Source organism: Limulus polyphemus, unplaced genomic scaffold (genome assembly GCF_000517525.1).
Source record: "Limulus polyphemus unplaced genomic scaffold, Limulus_polyphemus-2.1.2 Scaffold241, whole genome shotgun sequence".
Taxonomy (NCBI): Eukaryota; Metazoa; Arthropoda; class Merostomata; order Xiphosura; family Limulidae; genus Limulus; species Limulus polyphemus.
This window is the reverse complement of record NW_013665851.1, coordinates 215452-231938: the sequence shown is the minus strand read 5'-3', so window position 1 is coordinate 231938 and position 16487 is coordinate 215452. Positions and strand designations below refer to the sequence as shown.

The following is a 16487-nucleotide window of genomic DNA, read 5'->3' as shown; positions in this document are numbered from 1 at the left end:
CAACTTCAACTGATGCCATTATAAATACAACACAGTATTCTTGCAACAACTTTAACTGATGCTATTATAAATACAACACAGTATTCTTGCAACAACTTCAACTGATGCTATTATAAATTCAACACAGTATTCTTGCAACAACTTCAACTGATGCTATTTCTCTTTGATGATCTTGTTTTTTTAAATGTTTACTAACAAACAACAAAATGTTATTCTTCATATAGTGAAATTCAAGAAAGATCTAAATATAACTCTACAAGGTCATTAACATCTAACTTCATTCCTGGTATAGTTGAAAAGCTTACAGCAAGCAGTACTGGTCACAAGTCTGAGCTCCATCAAGGACAAGGAAAACAATTATTTTATATTACAAGTTACAGATTTGTACACAAGTTTCTTACTTACTGTAAAAGCTGTAATATAATTAATCAGAAAGTAACCTCAAAATGAAACAAAAAATTATTGTTTAAAATCTTGCAATAATGAAAGCCACTTTTGACAGCACATGGTATCTGTCTGTATTACATAAACATTGTTTTGTAGCTAACAATAACATTGTTATTCTCTTCACCAATAGTAACACTTTCATAAGGATACAATTGTTTTTCACATTTGTTTTAACGTGTTAACACTTTTATTTTTTTCCAGTCAAATGTAATGAATGACCAGAAAAGTGCCTATATCATCAGATGATTATGTAAAATGTAGAACTGTTGAAACTGAAAACAAAATATTTAGAATTAAACAATGAAAAGTGAGCAAGCAGAAATTGCTATTTACATAACAAAAGTTAATTACGTGTAATTCAAAAACGTGGTACTTCAAAGAGCATGGCTCAAAATATATTAAGGGCATTTGTAAAACTGAAAGTTTATAGTTTAGAAAAAAAAAGACACCCCACAAAAACATCAACATCGAGTCATTTAAAAACATCCCCAGAAATACAGGATGTGCTTGGAGTTTGAATCAGCAACAAAAACGTTCAAAAGTGGTTTCACGGAAATGGTCTCTCTCTCCATGGAAAAGTTCAAACTGAAAAACTAATTTTTCATGCATGAGCATAAAAGAATGTTTAAACTATGTAAGGGATTACAAAAGTTACAGGAACAAATGAATTGAAACAATGTGCTGCAGACTGAAAAAAACAACAATGGGTCACTTTTGAAGGCCTGGGAGTTTTTTTTGTGTGCAAATACACGAGTATGTAAGCAAAAAAAAAAAACTATTGGTCTATACTTAATGGTGTAAAAGAGATCAAAATATTGTCAAAACTGATAATATTATGAAGCAAGAGTTCATTATAGCAGTATGTTTTAGATCATTATTAAAGCCAGGGCCAATTATACATTAACGACTGGGTATTGCATGCAAACCAAGGTGTGATAGTATAACAATTATTTTGATGAGACAGAAAGAGCTGGTAATGTATGTTATGAAATGGCTAGCAAAAAGTCTTGATGCTACCCGAGTGGAAAATTTATGGCACCAGTTAAAAAGTAATGTTGTGATAAGGAAAGCTGACTGACTAACCTATAGCCATTTTCAGTGTACAGCAAAAATGTAAGAAAATACTGCTGCACCCACACTATCAATGGAGTTATATTGATAAGGCTACATGATGACCAACTGCATATTGATGAAGCAACCATGTTCCAAAATAAACTCCTTATGCCTAATATCGCAATACTGATTATGAATATAACATTTAAATCAAAAACATACTTAAGTTTTTCAACCTTGAAAAGTTCAGTGAAGGATACTTTGGAATCCGACTTTTGACTGACATTTTTCACTATTAGTTTGCCAGTCAATTTGAAATATACCGATCAAACAGCACACCATTACTACTTTGATAATATTTTCAACTTTGACAACAATATCAACTTTTTCGGGACACAAACCCACATGGAACAACACATTTGAATGATATGAAATTTAAATTGTAAGTTCTGTCTTAAAAGACAAAACAAAAAACATTGCTTTTGCATGTGTGTATATAATAGCACTAAATAAATATTTTATCAAACTCTAACAGTACTTTTGCCAAATAAGTTTTGTAGAAGCAAAAGAAAAAGAAAAAAAAAGGGGGACTCACCTCTCTATGGAAACTAACATTGAGAATATTTTTAACATTTCAGAACTTGAACCCTCTATACAGTGGACAGTTTCAAGCCATCAAAAGTGTTTCACAACACATTTTGGATTTAAAAGTACATTAAAACTGATACTCAAGATAATGCAAAACTGATAAAAGTTGTTAAACTCTAATGCTGTGATTCAAAGAACTTTGCAAACTTCAAAAAACTATATTCTTATTCGTTGAGTTTTTGTATAATTTCAAGCAGTTTAACAACTACAAAACTAGGTTATTGCATAAAGGAGTACAATTACTATCAGGTCAAATTTTAAAAAAGTCATTGAATGTTCACCAACACTGTCCAAGGATTCTGTGAACATTCTCTGAGGATATCCACAGATGTACAAACATGTCTGAGAATAATGTTCGTGGTTTTCCATGCTTATCTTCAGATAACTTTATAAAAACTTTCTATAAAGCTTGTAAGTTGAGTCCAAATATTCTGTGGTGTAAAACCACGAACGATATTCCAGGGAAAACCTTGGAAATTTGAGAGATATAATAATTTTTTAGATGCACTTCAAAATTAAATGTTTAGGTCAACAGGTCTAAAGTTTATCCCTATTTTTTGTTATCAAATATCTGTTGTATACATGTATGAAACTACTTTGATAAAGCTGATTATCACACAGTTAAAAACAAAGAACAATGACATTAATTTATTCAGTCTTGTGTAAATAATTCATTAGCACCCTCTCATTGTATCTGGTGAGGGGAGCGAGTCTTCTGAATTACAGGACAGGGCACACAATAAGGCATCTCTTGCAGTTACCACAATTCATCTAGCATTCAGAACTTTATTAACTTCAAGAATATGTGGTTCTCCCCCCCCCTTCTACTGTAATCATCTTTACCACATAAAAATATGTAACAGATTAGAATCGAGAGAGCAAATATATTTCAAACTTTTTTCACTTTTAAAGCCCTTACATCATGAATGCAAGAGTTCAGAGACATTAAATTATAATACCTCAGGTTACAAACAGTTTATTCTACCTGAATATGTTCAGGCCAGATGACGTGTTAGAACAGACAAACTCAACTTATTACTATTGAGACCAACTCGGTCAAACAGAACAAAAATATTATTATGATTAAATCCAAACAATAACTTAAGTCCAATTACATTACAAAATAATAGGATGCTTCAAAGGAACCATACACCTATACAATCTAACAGATCAATTACAGCACTGGTTAGATCACAGACAATGTAAACTTATTCCATCTCTATGTATTAATCCTAAAATACACCAGAATATAGCCTAGTGTGAATCACAGGTTATTGCTATGACACTCAAAACTTGTACCACCTCCATGAACTTTGTCTAGCAGAATACAGACTAAGCTGGGTCATAGGTTATTGCAATAACACAAAATGTAAACCATCTTCATGGACCTTATTATAGCAAGATATAGCCTTGGCTGGATCACATGATACTGTAACAACACTCCAAATATACACCATCACACTAGATCTGTTTCAACAGGATTTGTCATAGACCAAACCATATATGAAGGTTAATGCAACAACAGTATAAACCTACACCACATCTATAGATAAGAAAAAGATAAAGTGAATAAAATAATTTAGAAACGGCACTTAGTTGACCTAAAGTAAAGTTCCTGTCACATTATAAAATGCCTCTTAGTAGATCAATGTTTCAAATATCTGCACTTTAAAACTTGCGAGTTATCTTTAAATCCTTTTCTGATGTATACGACACAGCTTTAACAGATTAGTGGTTACTACATAACATTTACTAATAAACATATTCAAATAAACTTCTAATAGTTATCAGTGTATTAATTCACTGTAGAGTCATACAATTTTCTATGAGTGAATAAGTTCATATACTTTCACACCAGTTCTTTGAAAAATCCTATTGAATGGTCAAAGAGTAACTGACATCCTGAAGAATAACATCCGAGAACAAACAATGCTGAAACCACATAATATATCTTTGGCAACATGAACATGAAAAAAAAAAACCCAACAACAAAGGGGTTCATAACTATTGGGACTACTTCAAGTGACTTGCTATTAACAATAAGATTTTATCATTTTGTAAAGAATGGCTTATATACAGCTCCTGCAACATAATGCATTACTCTTGTAAGAAGAAATGCAGTTTGAAGCATATATTAGAAAATCTGTCCACGTCTAAATACAGTAATAATAATAATAATAACAAAAATCCACATCTTATCACATCAAAATCTCAAGCTCAAGAATTAACTTAAGTGCATCAATAAAAACTTTGTATAATTTTTTTTTACTTTTTCAAGAACAAGTTATATTCCGATATTTCCAACAGATGGTTGTAAGAAATTTATTAATGCCAGAGTATAACGATTGTTAAAAAATCATTGTTCTAGTTGATCTTCAGTAACATTGGCTGACAGTATGTTCAAATATATCTTTCTATGGACTAGAAGAAGGAATTATCCCATTATGCCGAGTTTTTCGGACACTGTCATCATTGACCATAGATGGATTAGCAGAGTTGGAGAGAGCTGCAGTTTTATCAAAGTCAATTGTTGCATAACCTTCTGGCTGCTGTAAGGGAGAGGTGGGAGGGGAAACAGGTGGTGACAAGGGAGATGCAACAACATTAGTTTTATCACTACTTTGATCTAGGTCTAGGATAATATAGTTCATTTGACTGTCAGATTCTTCTTTTGTGGTCTCATCTATACATGCCTTTTCCTCTTGTCCTTCAGAGGATGGGGATCCAATATTAGCATAAAGGTGACCTGTTGCACTGGTTGCTGGATGAGACACTGGTGAAGTAATACAGTTATTTTGGGATAAGTTATTAGAAGCTGTCTTGTTTATTAGGCCACACTTTGCAATAGCTGACCCATTTGATATATCAGGACTTATATTAACATAAAAATGTTCTTTTTGTTGTTTTGCAGTCTGCTCTTGTTTCAAGAGTTCATCTAATTTTGTATAGTTAGTGTTAAAATCAACACAATGTACACATGAAATAACACTACCTTCAGGAGGACACCGAGCCTGGCAATGACTAGCAAGTATGAAACCACAGGTTAAATGGCCACAAGGTGGAACATGACCATTAACATATGGGTGTTTCCCATGAAGTAATGAGCGCTTAACACATTTACTGGAGTTATCTTCGTTTACTATCGATTTCACATACTTATGTGCAACTGGGCTTGGAAAAGAAGCAGTGGAGCGAGACACATGAGCAAAGATCTCCTCATTCATGTAATGTGGGTTTGCAAGCCTAATGCTAGAACTTAAACTACACAGATTAGATACTCCTGCCTCATTTCCTAGCATTGTGGCAGTGTCTCGAGACTGCAAGGAATTTCCTGTTGTAGAAGTAACTGTTCCATTTCTTAAAATACAACAGCTTTCTACAGAAGCTCCAACTGACCTTTGAGGTGTTATTCCTGCAGATGTAGAAGCATTATCCCTGATTGGTTCAAGATAATCAGCAGCATCTAAGCCATGATGACCAAGATGACTAGCAATGCTCCCACTGGCTGAGAGAGAAACATCAACACCAGTTACATTGTTTTGGTCAGCTGGAGTCCCTGCCACACTTCCTCTTCCACTTCCACCAGTGTTCTGAATTGACTCTTGTAACACATTGAAAAGTAGCTCAGCCCGTCGACATTTAAAAGCATAAATTCCTGGTCCTGTAGGACAACGTCGACCACATTCAAAAGAGAACAGCTCAGCATCAAATCCATATCTCCGCAAACTGCGCAAAGGCCAACGAATTACACCTTTCCCATGCTGGTACAATATTAAGTCAGATTCAGTCACTTCAATTTTTCCAGCATTCAAGTGATTTCCTCGATCATCAATGTTCCACACCTATCGTTACAAAAAAATATCTATTACAAAGCCAATCTCTTTAAAACATAAAAGTACTAGATGTATCACAAGCTAGCTTTTTGTGTAAACAAAACCATGCTATCCTAAAGTCTATTTATTATTACACTCTAAAATACTGGGAAACCTTAAACACTGCATTTACTTGATTAAACAATAGGTGAAAGACCAAAATAAAAATCTATCCTGAAGTTATACAAAGCATTCAAAGAAAGTGGATTTGGGCTTTACCTTTGAAAATTATGTACACATGAAATTAAAGTTTCAAATTTGTGATGGTATCAGTACAAGTTAAAAAACAAAACAAGACAAAATCTAAAATGAATACATATGAATGGAAAAATGAAAGCAGTATAAGTATGGTTGAAAAAACAAAACAATAGATAACATTTGAAAGGGTTATTTATGTACAGTTGGTTTATAAGTTGCACATCAAATTATTACAGAATTTCTAAAACATGGTGAATATACCAAAATTACTATCATAGTTGGAGATAAAACATTATTTATGTAAAAAGCAGTTCATTAAATAACTTTCATACAATTTTTACTGGCAGAGAGGTTTTAGTTTAATTTTATCTGTATTTCAGAACATGTGCACTGTACATTCAGGCTGACATGTATTTAGTAAATTAACTTTCAGGCTTATTGTTAAAGAAAAAGATAAGAAATAGTCAACAATTGCTTCATAGGGCAAGACAAGAGAAAGAAATGTAACGAGTAAAATGTATCCAGTAATATAACATGCTACATTTTGTATTAATCAATACATAAAGACATTACATTAACTTTTTTCTGAAGAAACAAGTAATGAGTTAATTTCTTTTTTTATCAGTAATGTACCCAACACTGATTATCACATATAATGAAAAGAACTCTAGGAGTTTGTGTTGAAAATACAAGTTCTCAGAACATATAACATAAAAATTTACACACAGAAGAAACAGATTAGATTTTAAAAGGTTTACCAATGAACATAATATGCTAATCACATTACTTACAAATTTCCAAATCTGGCATTACACCAAACATGTAACAGGTTTGAATGAAGTTGGAAAGTATTATGTCTTAACATACAAGCTACTGTAGTGTAAGATAAAAGTGTATATAACAAATTAACACCAAACAAGATTTCTTAACTTACATAAAGATATATATATTGAAATGGGTTGACTGTTTTACACATATACTAGGAAATATATAATTATATTTCTCAAAAACATTTTCATATTTTTAACATTACAAACGTATAAAGAAACATATATACATTGACTAGTCAATTTATTATGATTTCCCAGCTAATATAGTGTTGGGGCACATTTCATTATTATATTAGCTAAAACTCAGTGTGGCATAGGCTTCATAAGATTCTTGTTTGGCTGTAGCCCACTGGATAGTGCTTGTCCATCAGAGTAGAAATGTGTAGTAACATCAAAACACATAACAGATGTTAACAATTCTTCTAAAAATATTAATATAAAAAATAACTTTCACTATCACCACTTCTAGCAGCTTGGACTGCTAAAACAACACATGTGGTTTTGCTACATTTTTAACAAAGATGAAAGAAACAAGAATCACTAGATCACACAATATGCTTCTAGCCACTCTTTTCTCACAACCTGCGTTTTATCAGTCTTCTTTTTCTTTGGCTTTTCCATTTAGCAGGGGTTGCCATCCTTCACACATGTTGCTTTCTTCCAATCATCTCTGTTCACTGCCAGGTCTTCCGTTATTCCTTTCTTATCATGTCCTTCCAACACTCTACAGTCTTCTCTTGCCAGCTACTGGCAGCTCTAATGCTCTCCTTATTTTTTTGTTCTTCCTCTCTTCATGTGACCAAACCACCTCAGCTTTGTTTCTCTTGCCTGCTCCTTGATTCCACAGTCTCCTGCCATTTTCTTATTCATTCTCTTATCTTTCAGCCATGCTTCCAACAGATCTTGTGCTTTATCTGAATAAAGGTGACAATCCTAGGGGTTGTGCTATCAAGAACTTATCCCTCATTTGGAGACTGATTGCAGAAGGTAGAGAAGAGTTCCTTTACTGGAGTTATTAGTGGTCTGGATGTATACTGGTGAATCTCCAATTCTTGTTTTTCTTAGCTACACCATATGGTATTTTGTTTTCCTGCAGTTTAATCTCTCTGAATGCTGATGAAGACCTTCCATGATTGCTGCTTTCACATCACTACTCCAGGGAAGATAGACATCCTGCCAGTAGTTATGCTAGTTTTGATAAAGAGGCTTCTCATGTAAACTTGTTAGTTTCCTCATTTCTTGTCCTATCACATACATCCAAATGATAGCTTTACCATGCAACTGGTTTGCTTTCTGCCATCCATCTATCTGGGACTATATACTCCAAATTTTATACAGTACTGCCTGCGAGTCAATTTCAAATATTACATTGGTGGCACTGGCTAATTACTTTCAGCAATCCAGAGGATTGCATGCTTTCCAGCTCCATCTCTATGCAATTTGCACTTTAAGCACCACTGAAATTATGCTTTCCTGTTTATAACAGAGATAAGCTATTTATAGACTAGTTGAAAACTGTGATATAAGGCAGTTTTCTTAATGCTATGGTTGGACGTAGTCAAATTCTGGCTACTACTTAAAGAATTAGTCTCTTGAAACTTATTCGACTGTCCAATTAAATTTACTCTGGGTCATTTAACAGTGAATTGTGGCTACAATTTTTCTAGTTACAGATGTATTCCATTTTGATTGCTATTGTTGGTGGATTCTAATGACAGGTATCTCTGAAGAACTGGTCAAAAATATTAATTTTTTTATAAACAATTTTTTTTACTACTATGAACCTATGAAAGTCAGAAATATCATTGCTTTTACCGACTGGTTTTCAAACAAAACATTATATGGAGTATATGTTCTATATATATATGACACACACACATACATACATACATACACGTGTGTCTAGCTGTTCTAACAAAGCAGTTAGGAAGTGTATCGTATATGATTTGTAAATCTTGAAATCAAATATTGTTTCAATGAAAAAGTAAAGCAAAATAATGAGCAAATAAAAATATCTATTTTAGAGGTAAAAACAACTTTTAGAGCATAGCAGAAAAACAAATATGGAAATTATCTTTAGAATTGCCACAATAAAAAACAGGTGTAACTGGGTGACACATAAATTTAAGAAATAACTCGACAATACTCAAAACAGCTTAATCAAGCCATCGTCACTTGTGACAGTAGGCAAACTTAAGGACAACATTTTTCCATGGACCTTTCACATCCACAGCTTTCCTCTCATCAGTCACTAATAACTTCATCCACTTGATGATGTCACTCCATCTAGTCCTCTGCCTTCTTCTTCTTATACAACCTATTGGAACCATGCCAAAAATGACATGATGCTTGAGCAAAGGAGTTGAAGTCCTTGAGACTTGACCAAAGTATTATAAATTCTGTATTTAAACCTGACAAACCAGCATACACTCCAGGCAAAGCTGCTCTAACACCAACTTGTTTGTACATCTCTCTTTCCAGGAAGCTTTACATAACCATCAATAACACCACATCTCAAGTTGCCTGACACCTGCTGCTTTCAAAGTCCATGATTTGGACCCATGTGATATTACAGGCATATAAGAGCACAGACTTACTAAATATGGTTGTGTTACATATAAATAAAAGCATCAAAGGCACTACATGTTTAAACTTACATTGAATATATTCCTTCGGTCATCCAGACTTGTTCTAGATGACACACATCCCATGGTGCCACACTAATAACATACTGTTATCTGGAAAAACCAAAAAATGATGTATGATAAGTTTTAGAAATATATATAAAATTATTGCATTTTTATCTTATTTTTTTTATGTGTCCTTAAATTTATTAATGGGACTTTATTCCTTTAAATTAAACAACAGACTAAAATATTGTTTTGTGAAGTGTTTTACTGAAACTAATTGTTTTGGTGCCACATTCATACAATAGATTTTAGACATAATTAACACAATTTTAGTACTGGAAAAATACATTAGAAAAACAAGCTTACAGTGTCAGATATATCTTAAACGGGCTTCAATTCCAGGCAAACTCAAAGGAATCTTTGAAACATTATATCAAAGCTGTTATGCTCCCACCAGTAGATCAGGTAAACATGATAGACAAGGACTGTGATTGATATATTTCTTGGAATATTATTCATACCAAAAAGCTTGTTACAAATCAATTTCTAACCTGAATGAAGGTAAGTGATTAGAAATTAGTCTCTTCTGGAATACATTATTTGAGATATTGTACCGAGACTTTACACATGTCCTCTTGAAAAAAAAAATAACAGCCATTTTGTCTCAATACATTTCATGACAATCTATCCAACTTTTAATATTGTTATGAAAGATATTACAAAAAATTCCTCTTTGTGATGCACGTCACAGTATTTCAAGACACATGGTCTGCAGTTAATGTTTTTTTTTTTTATCAAAGTTGTTTAGTTAACTTAATGAAATCTTGAGATAGAACTGACAGTTTGAGAGATAAAAAAATTAAGTGTTAAAATAAACCTGTTTCATTGTGTATCAGTAATCTTTCTAATTGTTAACTAAAGTATGCAAATACTGACTGAAGAAAGAGTATAGGTTCTCTCTACCTTAGAACTACTTATTTTGGAACACAGGAGAACTAACGGGAAATCAATGTGGCCCTGGAAACTCTAACAAGAAATTAATTTACCAAACTTGAAATGAATTGAAAATGTAAATAGGGATTCTTTAAGGCATACAGATAGTAACTTTGTAAGTAAAATAACTGCACGATGTGATAAAAATCTAATTCCTTAAATCAAAACTACTTGATGCCGAGGTCAGATATGGCCTAGTGGTTAGAGTGACAGACTGAGAATCTGACACCTCTCTGTAAGTATGCCTAACTCACAAATAACCTTATGTACTCACTTTCCTCACTATCAGTTTAAGTAACTGAATAGACACAATAAATTTCACTTCTAATATTGAATTCACACACTCACTGAAAACTCATTAACTTCTCTAAGTGCCTACTCCTATTTATAAATAATGTACCCTTGTCTCTAGATACTAGACAAAGCTTCTCAATTATCACATCATCTTGATTAGCAGCTTCCTCTTGGAAACAACTACATTATAACATTGAAAATATAACTTACAAAAAACATTTTCAGCAGTAATCCCAATATTACCTCACTAGGTTCGATCAGTTTCAGAGACTGAAGTTAGTTTTAAATCTTAAAACTAAGGTTAACAATCATAATTTGAAATATATAAAGTATTTTAAACACTATGGTCAATATGATAAAAACAACTACTGGAAATAGCTAATAACAACATATAGGATCCAACTTATTTAAACAAAAGTATACACCACAAATTTTTGATTAAAATGTTTCTATACACCAGACAAACAATACAGTCATTTATTTTTTTCTTAGCTGTAAATTTTTAAAGTGTTTTATAGTATACCCTAATGCAGATATTAGGTATCTCATACCATTTATTTTGCAAGCAGGATATTCTACACTAATTTGTTATGAATTAATCACACTATCATTCACATATCAAAACTTAAAGAACAACAAGATGGAATGCTCAATAGCTGTGGCTGTAATTATATCTCAAGTCGGTCAAGAGAAGGAGCTATGGGCTAAACGTTTTTACTTGAAAAAACTCCAGAACCATTCTGTGAGCCACTATACCATGGCTAAAAATGTAGATTTACTGTATGTTATTGTTGAGAAGCTCCTAGCATGGCTGAAATGCTCAACAATTATTTTTCGCAATGGGTGGAATAAGTAGCTCAGAGCTTTGGCTCTGAGTGAAATCAAGAGTGTAACACAATAAACCTTCTTCAAGTCCACGAAATAATTTAAATTGATAGATTAACTTAAACTTCTTTTATCACTCGGGATGGGTAATTTTGCTGGTGTTACAATAAAACGATTTTGTCAACATATTGCCACACACCGTCATGCTCTGTCTAATGACTTGAAAACAGTGCTGCAGCATAGTTTCCATTGCTAAAGGCTCCATCATAAGGCTATCATGCCAAATGCTTTATAAGAGGAAAACAGTTTCTCAGTGCCAGTTCAACAGTCAGATAGCATAGAAATACAAAGGTGCTACATCTGGCGACTTGACCAGCTTGTCTTCATACAGAATAGCATGAATATAAGTTTCACTTTCCATCTTCTTGAGGTATGCAACATTGACCAGTTATGTCAGGAAGGCAACTTGTGTACACTGACTTGTGTTACTTTCCAGATGTAGAATCTTGATTTTGTTTCATATTGTTGCCTGGGGCTCATGAATGGCTTTTACAACTGACCTTTGTGTTAATGGATTATCACTTGTTCCGAGACACAACACTCTGATTATTACAGGTGGGGGTATGACTTGTTGCAGGTCTCTTACTGGGTGGTCTTGGTTCCTCGAGTTGATTCAGCCTCTCTTGTTCTCCAATGTCATTCATTAAATACGAGATATTACCTTACTGAAAATTCTAACTTATTGAACTGAACATATCATAATGATTTGAGTGTAGGAACAGTTTGGAAAGAGCTGTTAAATATACTTAAAGAATCAATTTTGGGTGGTATCACTATGTATTAAATGCCAAAAATATCTTAATGTTGTTCACGCGGATGCCGTTCCACCATGACTTTATATCAGCTGTGGTTGTCACGTGCTTTTTGATTTGCATATTCAACGTACTCAGTCCTCTGCAGTATCTACTCGTTTTATGAGGGCAGCAGATAGACAACTAATGCACCTATAATTCCATGTATATCTGAGTTTTGAGGAATTTACAAAAGACATAACCTTTTGATAAAAACATCAGATGCTACGATTATGTTATACACTAGAAAAATACTTAGCACCAACCAAAGCACACATTTTTCACCCTCCAATTATGGAGTCTCGTCGTAGTATGTGTCAGTGTGCAACTGTATTAGCATCAAAGATGTAGTCAAAACCAGGTGGGCGAGACCAAGATCGATATAAATATATATTTTATGCGACAAACCTTATAATATAAACAATAGTTTTGAACAAAAATTAGAGCGACAACAACAACAATAATAATAAGTTAATTTTTTGAATTTTTGGTCGCATAAAAAATATTATTCTAGCTCTTGTTCTCGGTGTCGACAGACTCGCTCTCGGTATCGTTCAAATAAAGGGCGAACTCTCCGTTGACACAACGACTTAATATCAACTTCCGATATCACAAGGTAATGAAAATGGAAGATAAAAATCGATGCATTTATTATTGTTTTGTTTATTTTTTCATGCAAGTTCTAATACCAATTAACAAACACAAAATTAAGTATCAGATGATACGAAAGTACTATCTAGCCTTAGGTTCACCCATCTTAAACCAAGTTAAAAAACAAACACAAAATTAAGTATCAGATGATACGAAACTACTATCTAGCCTTAGGTTCACCCATCTTAAACCAAGTTAAAAAACAAACACAAAATTAAGTATCAGATGATACGAAACTACTATTTAGCCTTAGGTTCACCCATCTTAAACCAAGTTAAAAACAAACATAAAAACAACCAAATACTTGCTCCCTCATTTGAGTGAAATTTCTAGAAACTATAATATACCGTAAAATTATAAGTATAATGACATTTTAACTCCCGATTGTTCGGAACCATTTGTCTTTATAATGTTATTGAAATACTAAAATAATCAGAATATATATACATCTCCCCTTTTAAGGAATTTTCAGCACATTCTATAATAAATGAAAATGCAATGGCCAAGCTTTGGTATTAAATAACATATCAAACTCTGCTTGCATATAATAAAATTGTTTTTTACCAAGCACAGAGTTACACAATGGATTATCTTTGCTGTGCCCACCACAGATATCGAAACTCACTTTTTTGGTGTTAGAAGCTTTCAAACTTACCGATCGCCCACTGGGAGCATATAATAAAATGTCTTTGCCACATTGATATATCATTAATCTTCTGGACATCCGCAAGATTTTTAATGATCATAATAAGGATTGCAAATATACAGAATAACCACGCATACAAAATGCAAGTATATTCGAGTTCTTGATGCTTGAGTTAAACATGTATTTGTCTTTGTTTCACAGTGACGTATACATTTCATCCATTATTTGTTATGAAACTGTATTAGGAAACACGCCAAGATCCTTTGGAATGTGTTACAAACAAAAACGTGCCATTAAAGTAACACATTTTAATAGTGATCTCAAGTATCGTTCCTTCAGTCGAGATAAACAACCCTTTGGCGCCAGCATTATAGGCATGTGACAAGTTGCCAGTAGCAACATAAATATACTCGGCTTTAACACTATAAACCCACTTTTGTCAAGATGAGGAAAACAGTAACGTTCAAGGTCTTACAAAGGTCGCACAAGTGCACTTAAGTATTTAAAGCACAGTTGCTCAATCTATTGACAGCTATAAAACGTATGATAAGTTCTCAAAACATCTGCAAGCCAGGCAACAATGTCTCTGAACCAAATATGATCATTCACTATTCCACTGCAAATCTAACAGCCGGAGTTCAAGGAACATTTAACGCTAACTTACTTAGACGGCCCCTACCATAGCTAGAGCACAACTTTCCCCCGAGTTGTGGACAATCGCAAAACACCCACAATTAACAACAACAAATAATCTGTATAGAGTACATCCAATCTAGAATATTTTATAAATACACGTGTTTCAAATACACGTAGAATAAACAACAAAAATTAAACGTACCTGAAGCACAAATGTTTGAATCCCCCCCACTTTTTAAAAAAATCAAAACATCATATTAATAGAAATTCAGAAAGAAAAAAAAAACCGACACTGTTTGGGTCGTTCTTATCGATTAACGGAACGATCTATGCTCGACTACCTCCTAATTTACCTCTTTTTTTTTATATGTATTTTGTAATGTATAAACAATTGTGCAACAGATGCATTTTTGTTGTTGTAAGGACAAAAGCAATGTTACTAGTGTGGCTGATTAGGAACCGTCTCCCACTTCCTTCGTGCAGGAAGTAGAGCAGCTTTACTGAGGAGAGCTTATTAGCAACCGTCTGTCTTCCACTTCCTTCGTGCAGGAATGAAAGCAATTTTACTAAGGAATGCTTATTAACTCTTCTCCCACTTCCTTTTATCATTAACATAAAACACTCAACGGTGTATGGCCACCGAAGGCTCCCGTTAATTATTGTTATTTAATGTACGTGGTTAATTTTAACGAAAACCCCTTAGAGATGCTGTAGTTTGAAAACTTTTGTTTATAAGAGCCCTGATAGCATCATGTAGGAATTTTGAGCAGGTTTTATATGCTACATAAACGTGCATAAAACCTTTCACAGAATGAATAAATAATCTCAGAAGCTATTCCAAATCAGGGATGGTAGCAATCGTGAGTAGTACCTAGCGTAAAGTCTGAAGACTCAGCATCGATCCAAGAAAGAAAAAACAACAACAACAACACACGCTTGAATGAAAACAAATTAAAACAATAGATGATATCTCATAAACACAGTAAAATTAAGCAACCTTGCGTTACTCAACGCTCCTCAGTGGCAGTGTTATGTCTGCGGACTTTCAACGCAAGAAACCGGGTTTCGATACTCGTGTTGGGCAGAGCATAGCCCAATGTGTAGCTTTGTGGTTAACTAGAAACAAATATTAGTTAAAATTTTAATTACTTTTATATCTTACTATTAAAAACTCATTTTTATATAATTTTGATGTAATTATCTTCTGAAACTAAGAACTTTTCAAAACAGTTTTTACAATAATATTAAAAAACACAAAGTAATTATATTCAAATAGAATGAATTTATTAAGCTTAAAAGTGTGTAACAGTACTCCAAAACACTAAGTCTGTCAAAACTGTAAAAATATATTCGTTGCTTAACACCATAAAAATTATTCTACATACAAAACCTTGCTTTTTAAATTCCTACTGTGCCTGAAGTTTATGTTTTAATCGCACATTTAACTGAAACACATAGAAAGTTTTTAGAACATATCACACACATTTAGTTTCAAAACATTTTCCTCCATCGAAGAAGTTAACTCCATTTTAAACCACATAGTGCACAACACAGCGAAAAAATAAGAATTTCAATGAGAATGTACTTAAAAATCACATGCATGTCAAAGATATATTATAAACATCACGTTAGTGTAGCCTATATAATGTATAAAGTTTAATATACTCTAATCCGTTATAGTGATGGCACACGACGAGACACGCATTCGGCGTGTAATGCTGTTTGAATACAAAGAATATCAAATAAGCTTATGGAAATGTTTTGAACGTTCGTAAGTGTCAACGATGGTTCAGCAAATTTCGTTCAGGTGACTTTAGCCTTAAAAACTGTAATGGCAGGGGCCGACATGTTGGAATTAATATTGATACTCTAAAGACGCTTGTTGAGTCTAACCCAAGGCAACGCACTGGTGA

At 33.3% G+C, this 16487-nt stretch overlaps 1 protein-coding gene across 5 annotated transcripts in view; it reads right to left on the bottom strand.

The window, feature by feature from the left end:
• Positions 1–1351: 1351 nt before the first annotated feature.
• The window catches only part of LOC111085116, a 27236-nt gene continuing 12100 nt past the window's right edge, over positions 1352–16487 (bottom strand). For 3 of the 5 annotated variants that reach the window (XM_022382335.1, XM_022382338.1, XM_022382334.1), the window contains exons 2-3: positions 9706–9786; positions 1352–5990 (exon numbers count right to left, since the gene is read on the bottom strand). In XM_022382335.1, the coding sequence (XP_022238043.1) occupies positions 4563–5990; positions 9706–9759 (1482 nt within the window). In that variant the 5' untranslated portion in view covers positions 9760–9786 and the 3' untranslated portion in view covers positions 1352–4562. Of the gene's footprint in view, positions 5991–9705; positions 9787–11989; positions 12394–13947; positions 14306–16487 lie in introns of those variants that run through there. The other 2 variants (XM_022382336.1, XM_022382337.1) reach the window with 2 other exon arrangements.